At 48.8% G+C, this 21,109-nt stretch overlaps 1 protein-coding gene across 1 annotated transcript in view; it reads left to right on the forward strand.

Moving 5' to 3' along the window:
• The window catches only part of LOC119390795 (uncharacterized), an 89,122-nt gene that overhangs the window by 31,275 nt on the left and 36,738 nt on the right, over nucleotides 1–21,109 (forward strand). Inside the window, exon 3 of the mRNA XM_037658492.1 lies at nucleotides 15,810–15,916. Coding sequence (XP_037514420.1) covers nucleotides 15,810–15,916 — 107 coding nt within the window. The remainder of the gene's footprint in view (nucleotides 1–15,809; nucleotides 15,917–21,109) is intronic.

Raw genomic sequence — 21,109 nt, forward strand, 5'->3', positions numbered from 1 at the left:
CCATGGGTTGATCCCAATGGGCTGCTGAAGATTGGTGGTCGCCTAAGCAGATCCCAGTGGAGCCAAGACGAGTCTAAGCCCATTATCATCCCCGGAAGCTATCATGTGGCCATGCTCCTTGTAAGGCACTACCACGAGGAAGTGAAGCACCAAGGTCGACACCTCACCGAGGGAGCTATACGAGCAGCTGGCTTCTGGATCATTGGGGCTAAACGACGGATCTCCTCGTACATTCAGAAATGTGTTACGTGCTGCAAGCTGCGGAGAAAGCAACAAGAACAAAAAGTGGCAGACTTGCCCAGAGCCTCCGCACAGAGCCTCCTTTCACTTAGGTGGGTCTCGATGTGACTGCACGTCGCACTAGAGGCGGTGAAGCGCACAACAAGCGTTGGGCTGTATTGTTCACGTGCATGGGCGTTCGAGCAGTGCACATAGAAATCATGGAATCCATGGACACCTCAAGTTTTATAAATGCCTTAAGAAGATTCTTTGCCATTAGGGGCCCGGCAAAGCAGTTACGCTCTGACTGTGGCACAAATTTTGTAGGAACATGCTCAGAACTGCAGTTGAACGTGGGTGGTCAAGACTCTCAAAGAGTCAACACGTTTCTATCAAACTTGGGTTGCACTTGGGTATTTAACCCTCCGCACGCCTCGCACATGGGTGGAGTGTGGGAGGGAAAGAATGATCGGCATAGCCCGCCGCATCTTAGACTCCATGTTGTTAGAACACTCTCCCGGCCGCCTCACCCACGAAGTACTCACTACATTTCTGGCTGAAGTTACGGCCATCATAAATGCAAGGCCTCTCGATCAAGTCTCCACAGACGCCGAGTGCTGGGACATTCTCACACCTGCGATGCTCCTGACCCAAAAAACAGGCGCGAACACTCTGGCACCTGGTCTCTTTGACTGCAAGGATTTGCACAGACGTCAGTGGCGCCAAGCCCAATGGCTCGCCGATTGTTTCTGGAGCCGTTGGCGGCGTGACTTCTTGACCACGCTGCAGAGTCACCGCAAGGGGCAGTTACCCAGGCGGAACAGCAGGTGTGGTGACCTAGTGCTTCTCAAGGACAAGAACGTCCACCGCAATGAGTGGCCTATGGCACGTGTAGTGAAAACGTTTCCCAGTGCGGATGGGAAAGTGCGAAAGGTTGAAGTGAAGACTGCAACCGGTGGTGTAGTGAAGACGTTCTCCCGACCAGTGACCGAGACTGTTCTTCTCATAGCGCAGGAGGACTAATGCACTGTATTCCTTATAGCTTACATAGAGTGGTATCATGTGATACTAGGCGGGGAGTGTGTTGGAACCATTTATCGGGGCCATCGCAGCTGCAGTTTCGTTTACGCTGTGCGGTCTGTCAACCTTGTGCGGAGCACCTCGTGTTCCCTCTCTCTTTTCTCTTTTGTTTCCCACTGGTGTTGCAGCGTGTGGCAGCACCGCCTTTTTACGGATGGTTATAACATTAAATATCAGTTTTATTATACGTTGTCGCCGTCCGTCATCTGCCCGAGGAGTGGCCGCTACAGACACGCGTGCCATGGAATCGGAACACTAACCGTATCAAGAGGTGAAATCCATCATTCAGCGCGCGCTGCGTTCCATTGGTTACGTTGGAACGCGGCGTCACATCAAGGACGGTCGACAAAGTGGGTGGTGTCTTCAAACCAGAGGCATCTTCTTTCATTTCTTTGTCGTTCCACTCAGTGCAGAAGTGCACCCACGCAAGAAAAAGTGTCAGAAACTTTTGCTAACGATATGTTTTAGTGGTAAGGGCTGTTTAAATGCCCTTTGAGGCGTTTAATGTGTGTACTAAGTATCCTCTAAAATAATCAACGCCGCGGCCTCTGACATTAGCTCCAGGCGAGCGCGTTACAACACCGCGGCCGGAGCTAATCGCCGAGGCCACGTGCGTAGTCATGGTCGGCCTGTACATTATAGCGCTAGCGCGTTCCTCGGCCGGCACGCGCCCTCTTCGTCTTCTTATTAATCATCTGCTCGCTCTACGAGCATATCATCACGTGTCTACGATGTCTCGCGTCCAATTTCTCCGCGCTCACGACGTACCCCTCACAGCCATAGAGTTTCCTACAATACTTACTAGAGGGAACTCTCGCGCTAGTGCCTATGGGAGCTGTAACGCATGGCGCTTCAGCCAGCATGGGAATGATGAGTAGTACACGGATTTGTCTAAACTTCGTTCTTTCGGCTCCGTTTGGCTCCGCGTCGCCGCTTTGTCGCGAAACGAAGTTCGGCAAAAGTCAGCAGTTCGACTTCACCACTTTAACCTTTTTAATCTCACCAATTCAAATATGGTCACGAAGTTTACAACCGTCTGTTCTTTTATCCCGAAAGCAAGCCAAAACAGAGTAATAAAGAAACCCACAAGTGCGTTCGAAGCCGTAAGCACGAAGATTAGGCATATCCGTCATTCCCATCAACCAATCATTCCCATGGTGGCTGAACAAACGCAGCGCCAGAGTCCTTTCTAGTTAATTTTAGGAAACTCTATGCTCACAGCCATGAACCAAGCTCCCCTGGTGTTATTTGCGGCGAGAAATGTTACTATTTACTTGTTTGTGGAGACATTGTTTCTACCGATTCTTTTCTGGAGGAAAATCTTCGCACGTTTAATGTAAGTAGCAGTAACCTGTCCATTTATTTGTCTGTAATATTCGAGAGAAGCGAAACGAGCTGCTCGAGCAAAGAGTTAATATACTGAGTAGGTAATGCTGGGCCGCGACACCGCTAACCACAAGAACGCTGACATCTTGGAACGTTGTCATTGTTGCCTTCACGTTACTTTAAAAATGCGCCAAAATTAGCGTTACACAACGCTCACAATACTCACCATATAAATCCTAAAGAAGCATTTGCACAATTAAAAACGTGCGCATATTGTTTTGTGCTTGTTTTGAATAGATTTACAACACAACACAACGGCTATTTATGAAATTTACTGTGCGCGGAAAAAAGCGTTTGCAGGCTGGTTTACTAGATGGCGCCACCGTATCAACGTCAACGCTCGAGAGCGCGCGAGTGTGTGCTCGCGACAGGTTGCGCCGGTTTGTGCGTCGTGTTAAAGCCCCTGAAACTTCGTTTACGTCGTCTATATCGTAGTTGTCATAGTGTCCCGTCGTGTGCGTTTTCTGTCACCACGTACCGACAACTCGACTTCATGTGACAGCCTTTTTTCTTTCAAGCTGATAACATCAGTCTAAACCAGGACGGACGGCAAAGAGATGAGAGAAGCACTGAACTTTATCCACCAACTAGGCGCAACCGTAGCCTTTTTTAGTCTTTTGAACGGCGATAAAACTTCGAGTGCCGTGTAACTTTAGTTTTTATTGAAGCTCTCGGTTGACGTCTCACTCCCATTCGCCGCTGTATGCTGCAATCGACATTTTTCTTCTTTATGGCTCTCTGCGCTGAAGTACGGCAGCAATGAGCTGAAAAAGAATGTTCATACAGGTGTCTCGTCATTGCAATTTCAAGCACGGCGCGACCACGGCCTATGCTCTGCTTCGAGCTGCGAATCCGTGGAGTGACCCTTGTGCCAGCTAACGGAGAAACTCTATTCGTTATGCATTATTGATAGGGCGTGCCTACTAAAAACCACGCACAAACAGGTGGAAATTTTAACTGTTATCAATCGGGCCAGCTGCACAGACAACGCTACGCTAGCACACGGCTTCACCATCAAAACACTGCATATGTTCCCTGACAGCGCCAACAGCGCGCAGCTGGCCTAGGATGGTAGGTTAAAGCTGACTACTACCGTCAAATATCGCGAGCGTCTCAGGATCTGGCAGCGTTCGTTTTGTTCCAACATTGCGGAACCCATGTGGTTATAGGTTGCAATGCATGGGCCCTATGGGGAGCTTTTCCTCTAGAGTCAGTATATTAACTCAATGTGCACGAGAGTGCTACGTGTGCGCCCTTGTTGCCCTCGATAGGGGAAATTTTCCTGCTGCAGGTGGAACGAAAGAACTTGCCCGAAAGAGGACAAACGCCCACGAACACGCCTGTTGGAGGCGTGATGTTCAGTTGGCAAAAAGATAGCGCGACAATCACGCTGACGTCGTTGTACTATTGAAATGTTGACTGAGTCGCGGTGCTGACGCGTTCGCACGTGGCGTTCCTTTGAAAACCGCCGCAAATGCCACACCTGCGTTTGTGGTGTCATGCTCGTTCTTGTAGCCGTTTTTCTCAGCGCTGCTATCGCACGCTTCGCAATGCCTTCCTATCATGACCGCCGTATAGTGCGAGCTCGGAGCAAACTCGTCTTCCCGAGGAGCTCGGGCCATCCTGCATAGCACCCCAGATATCGAAATACACGAGCTGGAGACGCAAGTTACACGTACTAAGATGCATTTGTCCTTGGCGTAACGGTATATTCCGGAGATAGTTTGGTAAAAAGTCGCCAAAAGTATCGCGTAATACAGATACACGAATACAGACAGGAAAACACAGATACTGGAATACTTTTTTTTCTTTCGGGGATGCTGATGCTCCGTAAAGACATTTACTGAGCGAAGCATAGCATGGTGGATAATGTTGTAGTGCAGTGAAACTTGCAGGTCAAGAAAATCGCTCGAATCATTAACGGCCACGATAAATTAAAAAAAAAGTATAGGTTTATTTAACACAGCAGATGTGTTTGGCGGAGGAGCTTGCTGCGTTAGCTGCACTTAAGCAACAGCGGTTTCACAAATAGGCTGTTTCCTACAGGCAGCGACGGTTCGGCCTTTACACAGAGTTGCCAACTGTAGAGTAATTAACCTGCTTGTAGGGTATTTTCGGAATTTTTCGGGCAGCGTGGGGTAGTAGGGCGGTAATACGATTTTCTTATCAGGCGTGGGGCAGTTTCCACTCTTGGCTCGTCATCGATCAGCGAAAGGTGCGTCTCCGAGGGTGACATTCCTAAATACTAAATCTCTTTGAATAAAACTGGAACTGTCTTAATTCACATGTCACCAGCATAGGGCAGACGCGAAAGATAATAGGTCAATCTTTCGAGGGCGGGGCTATGATCTGCGCTTCACCACGCTCCATATTTTATTATTATTATTATTATTATTATTATTATTATTATTATTATTATTATTATTATTATTATTATTATTATTATTATTATTATTATTATTATTATTATTATTATTATTATTATTGCTGTTGTTGTCGTTATTGTTATTATTATTATTAAGTTTCGACATAATCTTGTCCAGATGAATTAAGGTTCTCGTCCTATAAAAAAAACTTATAAATTGACAGCCAAATTTTCTGAGCCTTAGCGCAGTTTAACGTTAGTTTACCTGCTTTTAAATTTTTTTTGTTATGTGCTCACTTTTCCGCCACCAATCCACCAGTCATGTTTTACTTATTTCTGTTCTGTTTACCTTTCCAATGCTGTCCCTAAAACCCAAGGGTTCATGTAGGCTAGTGCCCTAACGTGCACATTCAGATATAGTGAGGAGGCAGTCAATATAATGCCGCCGCACTATAGGTCACAACGCGTGGACCATGAGCGAAAAGTTCGAGAGGTTCTATGCCGGACAGAACTATTTAAGTAATCATTCTTTCCAAAAACTGTCCAACACTGGAATACGTTACCGGCTGAGGTTGTCAACGTAGTTTCAAATGAAATGTTTTTTGCCCCGCTGAAATCATTGTTTCTTTGATTTTTTTAGACATACTGTATTTATTATTGTTCTTATCTTCTGATATTTTTTTACTTTTTTTCCTTACACGGTATGCAGAAGAAAACTGTGGCTATACTCCGGTATCAAATGACTTATTTTAGTTCCTGTTGAAGTGACTCAACCTTGTAATGAAAAAATCCGTAAACAGGGGGTGGGTGCTCGAGCCGACGTTTCGACAAGTGGACTTGTCTTCTTCAAGGCTGGAACTGATTTCCTTAGCTCTCGTGTGTATATGCTTCGTGCCCTCTCAAACTTCCGGTCTCCAAGAGACAGAAGATATAGAGTCATACCTTGTTCACAAGTTCAATACACTCCAGCCACCAGGTATTAACGTTTCTAATGGGGATCTTGAATCTATTCGGTATGGTACATACACAACGAAAACCCATGAGAATTAAGTGCTAGGAATTTCAAACCTACTATTGTTAAACTGCCACGGGCTTTCACTGACAATCATTCAGTGAAACGTATACCCTCCCGTCTCCCCCCGCCCGCCGCTTTTTAAATGCGAAGCATTTCTTAGCGAACCTTTGGCACTGTGAGCATTTCTATCTACGTATATATCTATCTATCTAGCCGCCTACGTCTGGGTGCTCTCATGATCGCCTCCTTAACTTGGTGTAGACCAAAATTGGCATGGGAGGGTAAGAAGATTTGAGGAATATGATTGTCGGGTCATGACATAAATAACGTGAAAATCCTGTCGCGTACGTCGTCAAACCCTTTCCATTAGACACGTGCGGCACATACCCGTTTACCACAGACCGTGGTGTACGGATATGCGCCACAGGTGATTGAAAGTTTATATCTACCCAGGAACGGCGAGAACAGACATTGGTAACTTAAATGCTAGAGCGTTAAGGAAACCCAACATCGGAAACCCAAATCGTGGATGTGCGGATCAATGGCCGTAAGAATGTTCTCGCCATAGACGTCACGCAACGAAGCACACTGGATGTATTGAGCAACGTCAAGGTGTTGGAGGACATAAACGTGCGTTCCTACATACCTGACGGCAGGGACTCTACAGCCGGTGTTATATACGACGTCGACATTTCTATAAGCGAAAGTGACTTCCCGGCTCTCATTAAGCCGGTGACGGAAGGACTTATCATACTGCAAGCCCGTCGTCTGGGTAACTCACGCTGTGTTAAACTGGTGTTCAAGGGAGACAGCCTTCCATCGCAAGTCAAAGTCGGCCACTTTCGACACGCAGTGCGACCCTTTGTGCCGAGGCCACTTCAATGCCGGAACTGTCTTAAGATGGGACACGTGAGCGCTGTTTGTACAAACCCTGCCGTGTGTTCGCGATGCTCAGAGTCGCACAGCACAGACGCCTGCCATGCAGAACATCGCAAGTGCGGCAATTGTCACGGCCCCCACGACGCATCGTCAAAAGATTGCCCAAATATGAAAAAGGAGATACAGGTGTTGAGGCAAATGGTCCGGGACGGCTCAACCCACAGAGAGGCTGCTGCCAAGGTGCGACGCCGGCGTTCTCGTCGCCGGAGGCCTTCTCAGCCTGCTGCCGAAGCTGGGAACGCACCTCTCCAAATGACCGTCCATACATCACCACAAGCGTCCAGCAACACCGGCAACGAACAGTCCAAGAAAGACGCGAGCATCATCGGCCCACCTGACGCATGGCCAGCGCTGCCGACGGTGGACCCGCCAACAGAGCCACAGCGCCGCTCGTCTAAAATCACTTCCGAACGACAGTGCGGGGATAGTCGAGATAAGGAGATCGTAGCCATGGTAAAGGCCCTCATGAATACGATTCGTGCGCTCCTAACTAGCATCGACACTCCGGCGGCTAAGAGTGCACTTCAAATATTGGATGCACTGAACCCGGTGCTGTCAAGCCTGGAAAAGCACCATGGCTCCTCCTCTGCAAGCCTTCCGTAAAGATGTCAAAGAAGCATCGATTTTCCAATGGAATGCCCGAGGCCTCAAACCCCGCATATCGGATATTCGACCGTTTGTGTTCAAGAACCAATTCCCCATCATCGTCATTTGCGAGCCACGCCTTCACAATGCATTACGGTTATCTAGGTACGAAGCCTTCAAGTCGGCTACCTGCAACGAGCAGAGTAAAGTCATCGTTTATATCAGATGCGAGCTTACCTATATCGAACACCCAGTAACACCTGATGATAACAACCAGTATGTCTGCCTGACAGTAAAACGCAGGGACTTCACTTTCACTCTAGTAGGTGCATATATTTCACCTTCAAGCCGTTTTGACTCTGCAAGACTAAGCGCAATTTTATCAGCGACTCCTGGACCGTGGATTGTTACCGGTGATTTCAACGCTCACCACCCACTATGGGGAAGTCTGAAGATGGATCGTCGTGGAAGACAAGTAGTCTCCTTTGCGTCGGATCAAGAGCTGCGCTGCGTAAACGACGGCAGTCCTACGTTTCTACGGGGATTGACCTACAGCAGCTGCCTCGACCTCACGTTCGTGTCACGAAGCCTCACTCACAAGGTGCAGTGGTTTGCAGACAATGAGACCCATGGAAGTGACCACATTCCGACCTATTTAAAAATCAAGGGCCTGAGCAAATTACAAAATTTCACCGCTACGCCTCGCATCGACTGGCCAAAGTTCAGGTCGCTAACAGAAGAGCGGTGTCAGGAAAATGAAGCTCGTCCTCTCGAAAATCTGGAGGGTATGATCAGAGATGCTGCTCACGAAGCTACTTATAATTTTGAACCTTCATCGAAATTTTGCGAGTATGAAGCGGAATTGGAGCGGCTCAGAGCTATCCGTCGCCGTGCCGAACGACGCTATAGGCGCACAAAATCCATTTACGACTTGAGGGAGGCGAGACGTCTGCAGAAGAAGATTCAGCGTCGAATCAACTCACTCCAGTCATTCAGGTGGAAATCTTTGTGCGAGTCGCTTGATCCACACAAGCCTCTATCGCAAATATGGAGGATTGTTCGCGGCCTACGAACATCGCCGCACCAACATCGCCCCTTCAAATGCCTTGCTCTCCACCAAGGTCGCCGCGAAATTGAAGTCGCAGAAGATTTCTGCGTGAAGGTTGCCGGTCAGGTGTCCACGTCCACCACGCGTTACTTAGGAAGCGCGCCAGGTTCCAAAGATTCAAGAATGGACAATCTGTTCTCTCCAGAGGAACTTCAGGCAGCCTTGACTGCATGCAAGCGATCTTCATCACCTGGACCTGATGGAGTCACTTATCTGGCACTTTGCAACCTCGGTCAAGCAGCTCGGCGTGCCCTTCTGGCCGTGTACAATGACTCATGGTGCAACGGACTGGTACCGTCTTCGTGGAAATCCAGCCGCCTCGTTCCTCTGCTTAAGCCAGGTAAATCTCCTCTAGACTTGACCTCATATCGCCCCATCGCACTTGCCAGCTGTTTTGGAAAAGTGATGGAGAGGATGGTATTGACTCGCCTAGAGTGGTACTTGGAGCACTATAAGATATACCCTGAGGCTATGACCGGCTTTCGGCGTGGACGGTCGTCCATCGATAACGTTATCGACCTGGTTTCGTCGGTGCAACAGCAAAAGAGCCTAAAAAGATTAACTGCGGCGATGTTCTTGGACGTGAAAGGCGCCTACGACAACGTATCGCATGAAGCCATTCTGGATGTCTTGGCAAGTATTGGATTAGGAGGCCGTGTTTACCAATGGATTGACAGCTATTTGAAGGCCAGGACCTTCTTTGTACAGACTGAAGATGGTCCAACCACGCACCATTACACCTGTCGCGGCGTGCCTCAAGGTGGAGTTCTGAGCCCCACACTTTTTAACTTAGCGCTTCTCGGCCTGGTTGACGCACTTCCACGGTCTGTTCATCTATCAATATATGCCGATGACATCTGCATCTGGGCTTCGGGGGTGACGCGTCTTCACGTACGTGCCAGGCTTCAGAGAGCGGCTACATTGACGACAAAGTACCTTCAAGGACGGGGGCTGGAGCTGTCATCAGAAAAGTGCTCACTTGTTGCCTTCACGCGCAAGGCGATGGGCCCGTATGTAATTAAAATCAACGGCCATGCTATCACTTATGAGAAGACCCACCGCTTTCTGGGGGTCATAATCGATCGCGACCTGTCCTGGAGCCCTCACATCGCCTACATGAAGAAGAAACTGACCATGATCACCCACGTCTTAAGGTTTCTTGCTGGAAAATCGTGGGGTGCATCTGTGCGAGCGATGCTTCAACTTTACACCGTTCTGTTCCTCGGTTTCATGCGCTACAGCCTACCTGTGCGTTGTAAAACCCGAAGAACGAACGTACGTGTCCTCCAGTCGCTTCAAGCTCAAGCACTGAAAATATGCCTTGGCCTTCCGAGATGCACATCTACAGCAGCGACTGTCGTCATCGCGCGTGACCATCCAATCACTACATACATACGCGTCGATGCTTTGAGAATGCACATCAGACATTTTGCTCGGATTCCGTCGCACCACCTCGCCTCACTTCCTACATCTAGGCCGCACTCTGCGTTCAGCGGTACTGTAGCATCACATCGAACAGTGATTCCCTCGACCTTCAAGCATGCAGAAAGACCGCCGTTACCATTGTGGTGTCTACACCCACTCGAAGCCCTACTCACCATTCCCGGAATCCAAAAGAAGAAACAGTCGTCATATTTAGCCCTACAACAAGCCACACTACTGTACCTGCACGAGAAACACAGCGGACGCCTTCACATTTACACGGACGGTTCTGTCTCTTCTGAAAGCTCAGCAGGGGCAGTATTTATTCCCGCGAAGTCAATCACCATAAAATTCAAAACAACGCATTTGACATCATCAACGACCGCAGAACTCGCCGCCATCCGTGCAGCACTAGAATTTGTAATTGAAGAACCTTCGCAAGCTTGGTCCATCTTCTCTGACTCCAAGGCAGCTTTTCAATGTCTTATGTCGCCATTTCGTTATGGACCTAATGAGCAGTTAGTCGCTGCTATAAGGCTTCTCCACCACCATGCAGTCGAGAAACAACACAACATAGCGTATCAGTGGATACCGGGTCATTGTGGTATATACGGTAACGACCGTGCGGATGAGGCCGCCCGATCTGCACATGACAGTGACCACTACGCAGATATACCGTTCTCCAGAACCGACGCAGCTACAAGACTTCGTTCGCTGGCACGTGAACTCACACTTGCCCAGTGGAACTCGGCTGAATTCACCAACGCTCGTCTACACAGCTTGGATCCCAATCTCCAGCTCCGTCTTCCGTCAGGAATATCGCGAGCTGAGGAGACGCTTCTGTGCCGCCTGTGGCTTGGCGTGGCCTTCACGAATGCCTACTCCTGTCTGATTGGAATGGCCAACAACTCCACATGCAATTACTGCAGCTGCGAAGAAACGATCTCCCATCTTCTGTGTGAGTGTCCCCGTTTCAGTGCGCCAAGACAAGAACTTTCCAATGCGCTAGATAAACTTGATAATCGCCCTTTGTCGGAACAAAGGGTTTTGGGACCCTGGCCGAGTCCATCGTCAGCACAGAAGGCTTTAAAAGCATTATTGCGCTTCTTGCGGACAACTGGTCTTAGAGACAGACTCTAAGAAGTGACATATTCTCGTTTCCTTTTTTTCCCATCTCTTTTTCTTTTTCCTTTTCTGGCTCTCCTTTTTTCTAACATCTCTCTTCTATCATCTTTTATCCCCCTTACCCCTTCCCCCAGCACAGGGTAGCCAGCCGGTCTAAGAACTGGCTAACCTCCCTGTCTTTCCGCTTGTTTCTTCCTTCCTCCTCCAACATCGGCAGCTTTGAATCGATGAATGGAAAAATGAAAATTAGTATGCCGGCAGGAATCGAACCCAAGCATTCTGCGTGGCAGTCAGGTATTCTGCCACTGAGCCACACCAGGTCAATCAACCGGTTTGAAAAACCAGCCTACGCAGGCGTTCTATCGGTGCAACGTCAATTGTGGTTCTGGTGCTTGCTATCTAATTTTGCAAGAAAGCAATAAACACTACATGATACTCCTACCATGCAGGCGTCATATCAGATTAACGTCATTGGACCTGGTGTTGGCTCCGCTTTTATAACAGTCTAATAAACATTACGTTTGTATGCCTATGATTCAGGAAGCTATAATAAAGCATTGCTCGACCCCGGAGGAATACGTTAACGAAAGTTACATATGATATCCACATCACTGCACCGTAAAGTGCACTTTGTCCGCCAGAACGACGCAGTGTCCTCTTCATTTCTTACGAGGCTGGGCGATGGCCTCATGCTGACCGAGCATGATGCCAGATTGATTGACAGCCGCTTTGTAGACTAGGCTACATAGGCCGCATACGCCCAGGTAGTATACGAATACGACAAGCACCATCCACTGGTGTTTGTCTACGTAGCGTTATCCAGGCCTACAAGCCTCGACGGCCTACGAGGTTCCGACACGTCGCTGGCTCTATCGACAGATAGTTTGTTGACGAAATGACCGAGGCATCCACGAATTCCAACAGCCCTACTATCGCATACTTCACTACACATGGATCCTTCGTCACCACGATCACGACCGGATCCTATAACAAGTCATGACTAGCTGCTGGTGCTCACTGATCACGGCGATGATGCCATAGTTCAAGAGCTGTCAAGAACTTCTTCCACACATGCACATGGGCTCGTGAAACGCGCGTGCGTTCTCGGAACACGTATAAGCACTACATATCAGCTTAGCGCTTCTGTTGTTGGTAATACCCACGTTGCTATTGGCAGCGTTACGCAACCGTAAACAACTGGTTATATAGCATATATGCGGCTGTTCAACATATACGTGTGCGTATATTATACAAATCTTTAGCGTCATTTTGTACAGTGTCCCTCAATAAAATAATTACGCCACAGTCACCTTCCCGCCGCATGCTTCGCATAACATCGACTCCCACGGTACATGGGATCTGCCGAATGTTTTGTTCCTTTTTTCGTCCGCGTTCCTTATGACTCACCCAGTCGTCACAGTGGCCTCTCACCCCCTCCCCCACCCCTTCTCCCTTGTGGGGGAGACGGCACGAAGCATATACACACGAGAGCTAAGGAAATCAGTTCCAGCCTTGAAGAAGACAAGTCCACTTGTCGAAACGTCGGCTCGAGCACCCACCCCCTGTTTACGGATTTTTTCATCGCAGCTTCCATCTTCCACTTCCTGCCATTTTTTCAACGTTGTAGTTGTTTTTTGGCCCATTTATTGTATACTGCTTTGAATAACTTATGTTGCCAATCTGCTGGAGCTATTGTTGTTATTTCTGTTTTCCACGCTTTATGTATGACAAAATATTGAACTGTCCAGGCCGACTGTAAACCCCTCTCCCACTGCAATGCCTCTGGTGCTGTGGGTACCAAACAAATAATAAATATTAATAATTAAAAAATTATAAAACATGCTCCGTCGTTTCCTTGCCTTCCCCGCGCATGTGCATTTCTCTTCTTCACCGAGTCTCGCTCTTTAACTATGCGTACTAAGGCAACCCGACCTCGCTTCAAACGGCAAAGCACGTCTCTTTGAATAATAGTAAAGTGTACCCTTGCTTGTTTTGTCTTTACCCTTTCGGTGGTTACCCAGAGCCGGCTTTCTTTCCATCACTACTATCCAATACGTCTGTTCCGCCTCTCTGACCTTTCGCTTAACGCCCTTTGTCACCATATCGCTGACACTGCCAGTCATATACTTGCTGATGAGTCTCCTAGTTCTTTTTCTGACTTGTGAGTCAATCCTCTTCCCATACAAATACCGGAACGCTTTCTCTTCCCATCTTCTGTCTTTAATGTTCCTTATTCTTTCTTCGAAATTTTTAAAACAAATTTTCAAATTAGCTACTGACTTCAGCGCCACAACACGTCTGCATGTGCTACAGTGAAGTGTAGTCTGCACCTTTTTATTGTTACACTACGCTATTTTAGGCGTAGGGTGAGTAGGGTAGTAAAAAATTATGTAGGGTAAAGTAGCGTAATTTTCATCGTGACGTAGGGTATCTTCCAAAAATTGGTTGGCGACACTGCCTCTACACAGTACTCGTGAACGAGAAAGTCTCTACCGCTGCAGAAGAGGAGGGTTTAAACGAGCAAGTAGCGCCTTCATGACCGGAAAGCCCTGCAGCAAGGCCGCATACCTTCTCGGGTCATCTAGGTGCCTAAACGAATTGGAGGTGCTGCACTAGCCGCCTTGAGAGTCTGCGACTTTCATCGGCAGAGGCCGAGAATGCTGCATCCACGATTTTGCCGTCAGTGGCGTCGGGCGTTTTGCCACATGAGCCATTCTGTACGTCTGGAAAACCCTTCGCCGCCCTTCGCGTTTTTACGGAAGGAAGACTTTCATGGCTTAGCACATAAAAGTCTTCCTTTCCCCTTTGGAAAAAAGTCAGCTAATTTCCGACAAAAAAGTAACGAAGTACCCGTGTGCTGCACAGTATCGAGCTACAGTCGATATATCGTACATAGTATTTCACTACTGCGATACAACTTCATTTTTCACATATATCTTGGTACAGAAATAGATATACACGAAAGTATCTCTAAGACACTATCGCGATACTGCGCAGCTCTGATATTACACCTTACATGTATCTTGCACATGCGAATTCGAAATTGGTTTTGCGAGTCCCTAACGCCGTCATCACATTGACACCAGGTAGGCGTCAAACACTAGTGCATTTTTCGCGAAAGCATCCTTGGAGCGAATCCCAGCTGGATTACTCGGTGTCCCGTAAGCCTGTTGAAATGCACGCATTACGACTACGTCGGTAATGGAGGCTCAATAGCGAAGTCCTTTTTAACGCGATAGCGTTAAAGACCTCGTTTGGCAGATATTCCGGTGTAGGCTTCGTTGGTTCTGAGCGAAAAATCATCATCTTGTCCGTGACCGAAAAATCGAGAAAGATGCAAATAAAATAAACATTAAAAATCTTTTCTTAGACTGAGACTCGAACCTAAAGCTTCTGCGCGGCAAGCCGGTGTTCTACCCATAGGTCGGCAAACTTACACATGAGTCGACTAACCAGACTCACTGAGACTCAGATCGAGCCGTGAGTATGAGTGAGTCCGGATGAGTAATAATTTGGTGAGATTAAGTCTGCGTGAGTCCGTTTAAGAAAAATTTTGGTGAGTCTGAGTCCGAGTGAGTGCGGCTGAGGAACTTTTTGGCGAGTCTGAGTCCGTGTGAGCCCTAAGCGCAAAATAATTTTCTTGAGTGAGTCTGAGTGAGCTCTACATATTTTGCCGACCAATGGTTCTACTGCCTTTGCTTGAAACAGCTTCGAAACAAAAACTCTATATCAATGTCTTGTAGCGGGAGGAGTCTTCTTAATGCATGTAATATTACGTGGCGGAAGCGTGCAATCGCGCCGGGCGGCAAAAATGCGAATTCAGCAACGAGCGGATGTTTTAAAGGCCCGCCCATCTCAAAGCGCTCAGACATATTTAATCATCACCAGCAGCAAAAGAATCAACAAAGTGAGCAGCTGCGCAGGTTCGCATGTCGCCTTACGGACGCGTAGGGGGGGTACCTCGTAACTGTACTTGCAGTAGCCATTTTAGGATGGTTTGAAACGGCCAATGTTACGCACAGAAACGTTAGTTTTCTTTCAGCACGGTTGAGGCACCCACAGAGAATCGAAGCCAGGCTACCAATTGAGAAGGTGACGCCCACAGGGCTCGATTACGCTATCGCGTTACTCTTGAAGGCGAAGCTCAAGCGTCCTCCAAGTTTTTCCCGGCTTCGCACTCGCGTGTGTCCCAGCATAATATTTACCTACGTAATCGGTCTTACGCATACTACAGAGCCGCCATTGCCGGAGACGCAGTACCAGAACGGCTTCTCCTACCACTGCTCAGCAAGTCGTGCCACTGTGGTCTTTTCGTCATCTATTGCTTACATGAGCATGCTCAGTTAAGAAAGAATTGAAAACACCATCTCGAGAGCTCAACTTGGCAACATCCCTGAAATTCACGTAATCTTCCTAGGCAACGTCATATTGCCCAGTGGGACGTCAGAGAGATGTCGCTGTGTGACGTGAATATCAATGTTTTCGAAAATAGCAATTAAAATCTGAAGGTGTTGCGCTCCTTTTTATACACATTTTTTTATATTGGAACACGTTTTGTTTCCTAGGGGAGATACAGTACCAATTTCAAGATGTTCGGCCGATGCTGCTCATCTGTGACAACGAACACATCGACAAATTCAAGAAGGTGCGCCCAGCCATTCCGCCCCTCAAGGTAAACACCTGCGCACGTGAAGCGTTTTTCTTTATATGCACGAAAGATGCAGACTTTTCTTAAGACGTGGATAACCGAGCCACCTCTAATACCTATTAACCACAGTCACGCAAGCTTGTAATTAGCTATGCTTTTCTTATGCGTGTGAACGAACGCTACATGACTTACTTGTTTCCACGGATGAAAAAAGGGGGGAATTTTGAGGGCTCGTTAATTTGTGTGACACAACCATAATGAAAACCAGCAGATAATCATAATAATTCTTGGGGTTTTACGTCCCAAAACCACAATATGATTTGAGGGACGCCGTAGTGGAGGGCTTCGGAAATTTCGACCACCTGAAGTTCTTTAACATGCAGCGAAACCTAAGTTCACGGGCCTCAAACATTTTCGCCTCCATTGAAAATGCAGCCGCCACGGCCGGGATTCAATCCCGCGACCTTCGGATCAACAGTCGAGCACCATAAACAATAGACCACCGTGGCGGGGCAGCCAGCAGATAATCAGGCCAAGGAAGGTATGGGAAGAAGCGGCAATGTAAGATACTGAGCAGGGGGCATTGTTGTCAGGCAAGTGGGAGCGCGAGAGGGCGTCGGCGTCAGCATGCTAGAGTCCGTTACGGTACAGCACTCGGATGTCGTCGTCTTGCAGGCGAAGTGCCCAGCAGGCGAGACGGTCTGTGGGATCCTTCAATGACGACAACCAGCATAGTGCAAGATGGTCGGTGACGACATCAAATGGGCGACCTGTAAGGTCGCAAATGATCGCCAGGCATTGTTTTTGCGTGACGGTGTAATTGACCACGAATTTAGGGGCCCGTTACTTCCAAGGAGCTTCATCAGCGGCGATATGATGGTGCCAAAGTTTCGTATGAAGCGTCGAAAGTATGAACACAGTCCTACAAAACTGCGCAGTCCTTTGACGGACGTAGGTTTGGGAAATTCGGCCACGGCCCGAAGTTTGGCCGGATCGGGAAGGACTCCGTCCTTTGACACGACGTAGCTCAGGATTGTCAGCTGCCGTGCTGCAAATCGGCACTTCAGATTCAGTTGGAGGCCGGCGTTGCACAAAATCGCCAAAGCATGCCACAGACGTTGGATGTACGTGGAGGTGTCCGGAGCGAAAAACGACGACGTCGTCCAGGTAACACAAGCACGTGTACCATTTCCAGTTGCGCAGAACGGTATCCATCATGCGCTCGAAGGTCGCGGGCGCATTACACAGTCCAAGCGGCATGACGTTGAACTCATAACAGCCGTCGGGCGTGACAACGGCTGTCTTCGGTCGAGCTTCATCAGCCATGCGTGCTTGCCAGTACTCCAAGCGCAGATCGAGAGATGGAAAGAATTCTGCTCCTTCCAGCCTGTCAATAGCGTCGTCGATTTGTGGCAGTGGATAAACACCCTTGAGAGTGACCTTGTTGAGCTGTCGGTAGTCCACACAGAACCGTACAGAAGCGTCCTTCTTCGCAACGAGAACAGCAGGAGGCGTACATGGGCTGTCCGAGGGTCGAATAACATCGCGTCGAAGCATATCGTCGACTCGCTCGTTGATTACACGGCGTTCTGTGGGATATACGTCATATGAATCTTGCCGCGGTGTCGGTTGGGCGCCAGCGTCGATGCGATGGGGACATCGTGCGGCCGAGAGAAGTTTGCCCAACATCGAAAGAACAACGAAATACTTCTTACAAGCACAGAAGCTGGGAACGCTGGGTCGACGTGAGGTTGTCAGTAATGGAGGAACCAAATACATCAGCAGGTGACGAATCGGGCGTGGAAACAGCACTGAGCGTATGGGAACTGGTACAGTGCGTGTCATCGGGTGCATCCATAACTTGCGCGTCTTCGAAGGGTTCCGCTCTGCCGAGACACTACCCTCGCACCAATGTAACAATGTACGGAGATGGGTTGGTAACAAAAATAGCAGTGCTGCCCTGGGTGACTTGCACGGTCGCGAAAGGTACCAGCAAGCCTTTCCTAGTGCAAACGCGGTCAGATGGCGAATGGAGTGCGATGGTGTCGGAGAGACCAGCGCAGTCGACTGACACACCGGCTGACGAGTTTAGAGGTACATTGGTATCGTCTTTGACGAGGATCTTGCTCGATGCTGGTGGACTGTCTGCCGGCTTCAAATCTGAGAACGGGGACAGTTTGATTTCGGCTGGCGCGCAATGAATTACGGCGTCGTGGCGAGAGATAAATCCCATCCCAGGATGACGTCCTCAGAGCATGCAGGAATTATGATGAATTCGACGTCCTACTGAGCGTCCTGAATGATGATACGAGCTGTGCATACTGCTATAGGATGAATACTCTGGGAGCTGGTTGTACGGAGGGACATCCGAGGAATTGGTGTCACCTTTAGGAGTAAGCGGCAAAGTATTGCGTGCATAACAGATACGACGGCTCCAGTGTCCACAAGGGTATATGCGCGAACACCGTCCACAAACACGTCTGTCACGTTCTATGGGCCTCACTGAGGGCTGTCGCACTTCGATAGCGTCGTAGCCCTTGCCTTGCAGACTGCGATCATTAGTTGTTCTGCTCGCGTGCGACCCGACATGGCCGCATCGGCGACAGTGAGCGACATCGTGGAGACGGATGGCGCCGAGTAGATATAGCTTAGCGTGCCATCGGTGGCAGAGGCTAGGTGGGTTGTAAAATGCGCGGTTCTATTGGCTGGTGGCGAGCAACGCAACTCTAGGCGGTTGCACGCGATTGCAATAACGAGCCACGTGGCCGGCGTAACCGCATGCGAAGCATGTGGGGCGGTTGTCAGATGTGCGCCATCGGTTCGCTGGGGCAGGGCCCGCCCATGGCGCAGGACGTGATTGACGGGGTGGCAACTGATATGACTGCATGGTGGGCTGCAGTCGTGCCCTATACATGACGTTGGCGTAGGTAGCCGGCACACCCGCTTCGAAGAAATAAGGTCTAGTGGCGGCTTCGGCGTAACTGTGTGGGGTAGCCGTAGGGATTACTGGGGAGGTCCTTACGGCAACGTGGGCGTAACTCTGGACCAGGAGCCGGATGGGGTTAGTGATACTCAGGTATAACCTCTGCGATTTCCTGCTCAATCGCTTGATGTAGGGGAGGGAGAAGTGTGGTTGCCGTACTGAGGGTGAGAAAAGTCCAGCAGAGAGAACTAGCGCGCGATTTCCTCGTGCAAGAATGACTTCACCTCTGCGAGCAACGCAGGGTGGTCGGATATGGTCGACAAGCTAGCGAGCTCGGCGTCGCGTGATGGAGTGCATCGGGTCATTAACCGCTGCTGGTGCAGTTCCTCATAGCTTTGGCAGAGCGTTATGACCTCTGCCACTGTGCTAGGGTCTTTGGCGAGCAGCATGAAGGCATCGTCGTCAATGCCTTTCATAATGTACCTGGTCTTGTCAGATTCCGACATGGTGGTGTTCACTTTCTTACACAAATCGAGGACATCTTCCATGTAGCTGGTGAAGTATTCAGCGGGGCTGCTGAGCTCATTCACGTAAACGCTGTTCGGCCTGCAGCTTACGAACGGCAGGGCGGCCAAACACGTTGATAATGGCGGTCTTGAAGTCAGACCACGTGGTAAAATCTGATGCGTGGTTGTTCTACCACAGGCCTGCCACACCGGCGAGGTAGAAAACCAAGTTGGTCAATTTTCCTGCCTCGTGCCATTTGTTGGGTACACTCACGCGCTCGTAAATCGCGATCCAGTGCTCCACGTCAGTACCATCTGCGCCAGTGAAGAAAGGTAGGTCACGGACACGAGGGAAACCGGGACATGAGGTCGGTGCAGGCGGAGGCGTTAGGTGGGCGGCGTCTTGAGGCATGGTAGGTAGCAGGGTACGGGATCGAAGTGTAATGGGCATCGAATGAGGACCGAAATTGTTGCGAAGGCACTGTGCTCTCCGCCAATTTGTTAAGGCACTCAGTGTTATGAGACGGCACTCAGCGGCAATACGTAGTGGCGAATGTCAATGAAAAAGCACGGACTCTGAGCGCGAGTAGCGTTCTTGCAGGAAGGAGCCGCTAGAATCCGCTGGAGTGCTTAACTCATTGCACAGTTCCAAGGATTCGCTACATTCTTATAGTTACATGAGATGGAAACCAAAAGAGTGAGCGGCTAGCCTTAGTTCGTATAACATTCCAATTCGTTGCTATCGCACTGATTGCTTCGCCCTTGCGACAAACCTGAGATGTTTTCTCATGCCTGTATAAAATCTTATTCATATAGGAGGTGCACGGGAAACCTGTGAAACAAAATTTCGTATAGCGCCTTGACGGCATTAAGACGCTTATCCATCAATAACGAACATTGCGGTTTACCTGATTACAGGGTATCATTGTCACAACAGGATCGAGCGAAGGAGCGCTGAGCATGTCAGAACTGAAGTCTGCTCATCACAGCCACTACGAAGCTCCCAATTTGAGGCCCGACTCCGTGTTGGCCATCATATTTTCAAGTGGAACTACGGGTTTACCAAAGGGAGTGCAACTCACCCATCGGAACGTTATTGCCCAGATGATATCCATGGGGTAAGAAAAATTGAACGGACTCTTGCCTTGCGCAACATATAACTAAGTTTTCGTGTTTTTGGATAAATGCGAAAACCCATAAACTCTCGCCAGAAAAAAAATTTTGACAACTCGGATTTATTGGATAAACTCCGTTGTTAACGGCCAATATGACCCTGTTCCGTTCTTTATCGCAAGGGCATCTTCTAAGCGGTCATTGATACACCGGCCGGTTTGGACGATATAAATTTTACCTCAAGTCAACAGTATCTCGTAGACCACACCCATCGCACATTCACCAAATGGCTTGTCGCGCACGGAGCGAGAGACGTCAACGTATGTAAGGCCCCCGAGAGCGCGAGATGACATCTCGATATACGGTGACCTGGCGGGACTGGGGAGCGCCCGACGACATTTAATATACGGACCTCGTAAAGAATGCTTACGTCTATTACAACAAGCTTTAACGTTGTAATACGCAGAAACGCAGGGGTTTTGTATTCAAGTATTTGTGCTTGTGTGTATATGTGTTTGTGCGTTGAAACCTTCCATACAGCTAAAATACGCTTCGTGTGTTCTGATGTTTTCGTTCTGAGATATCATTGCATATAAGTTATTTGATTTTTGAGAATAATGCAAAGTTAAACTCCGAATATAGAATTGGGGATTGACGAGAAATAAACTCCGATAA

This window comes from Rhipicephalus sanguineus, chromosome 1 (genome assembly GCF_013339695.2).
Source record: "Rhipicephalus sanguineus isolate Rsan-2018 chromosome 1, BIME_Rsan_1.4, whole genome shotgun sequence".
NCBI classification, from domain to species: Eukaryota; Metazoa; Arthropoda; class Arachnida; order Ixodida; family Ixodidae; genus Rhipicephalus; species Rhipicephalus sanguineus.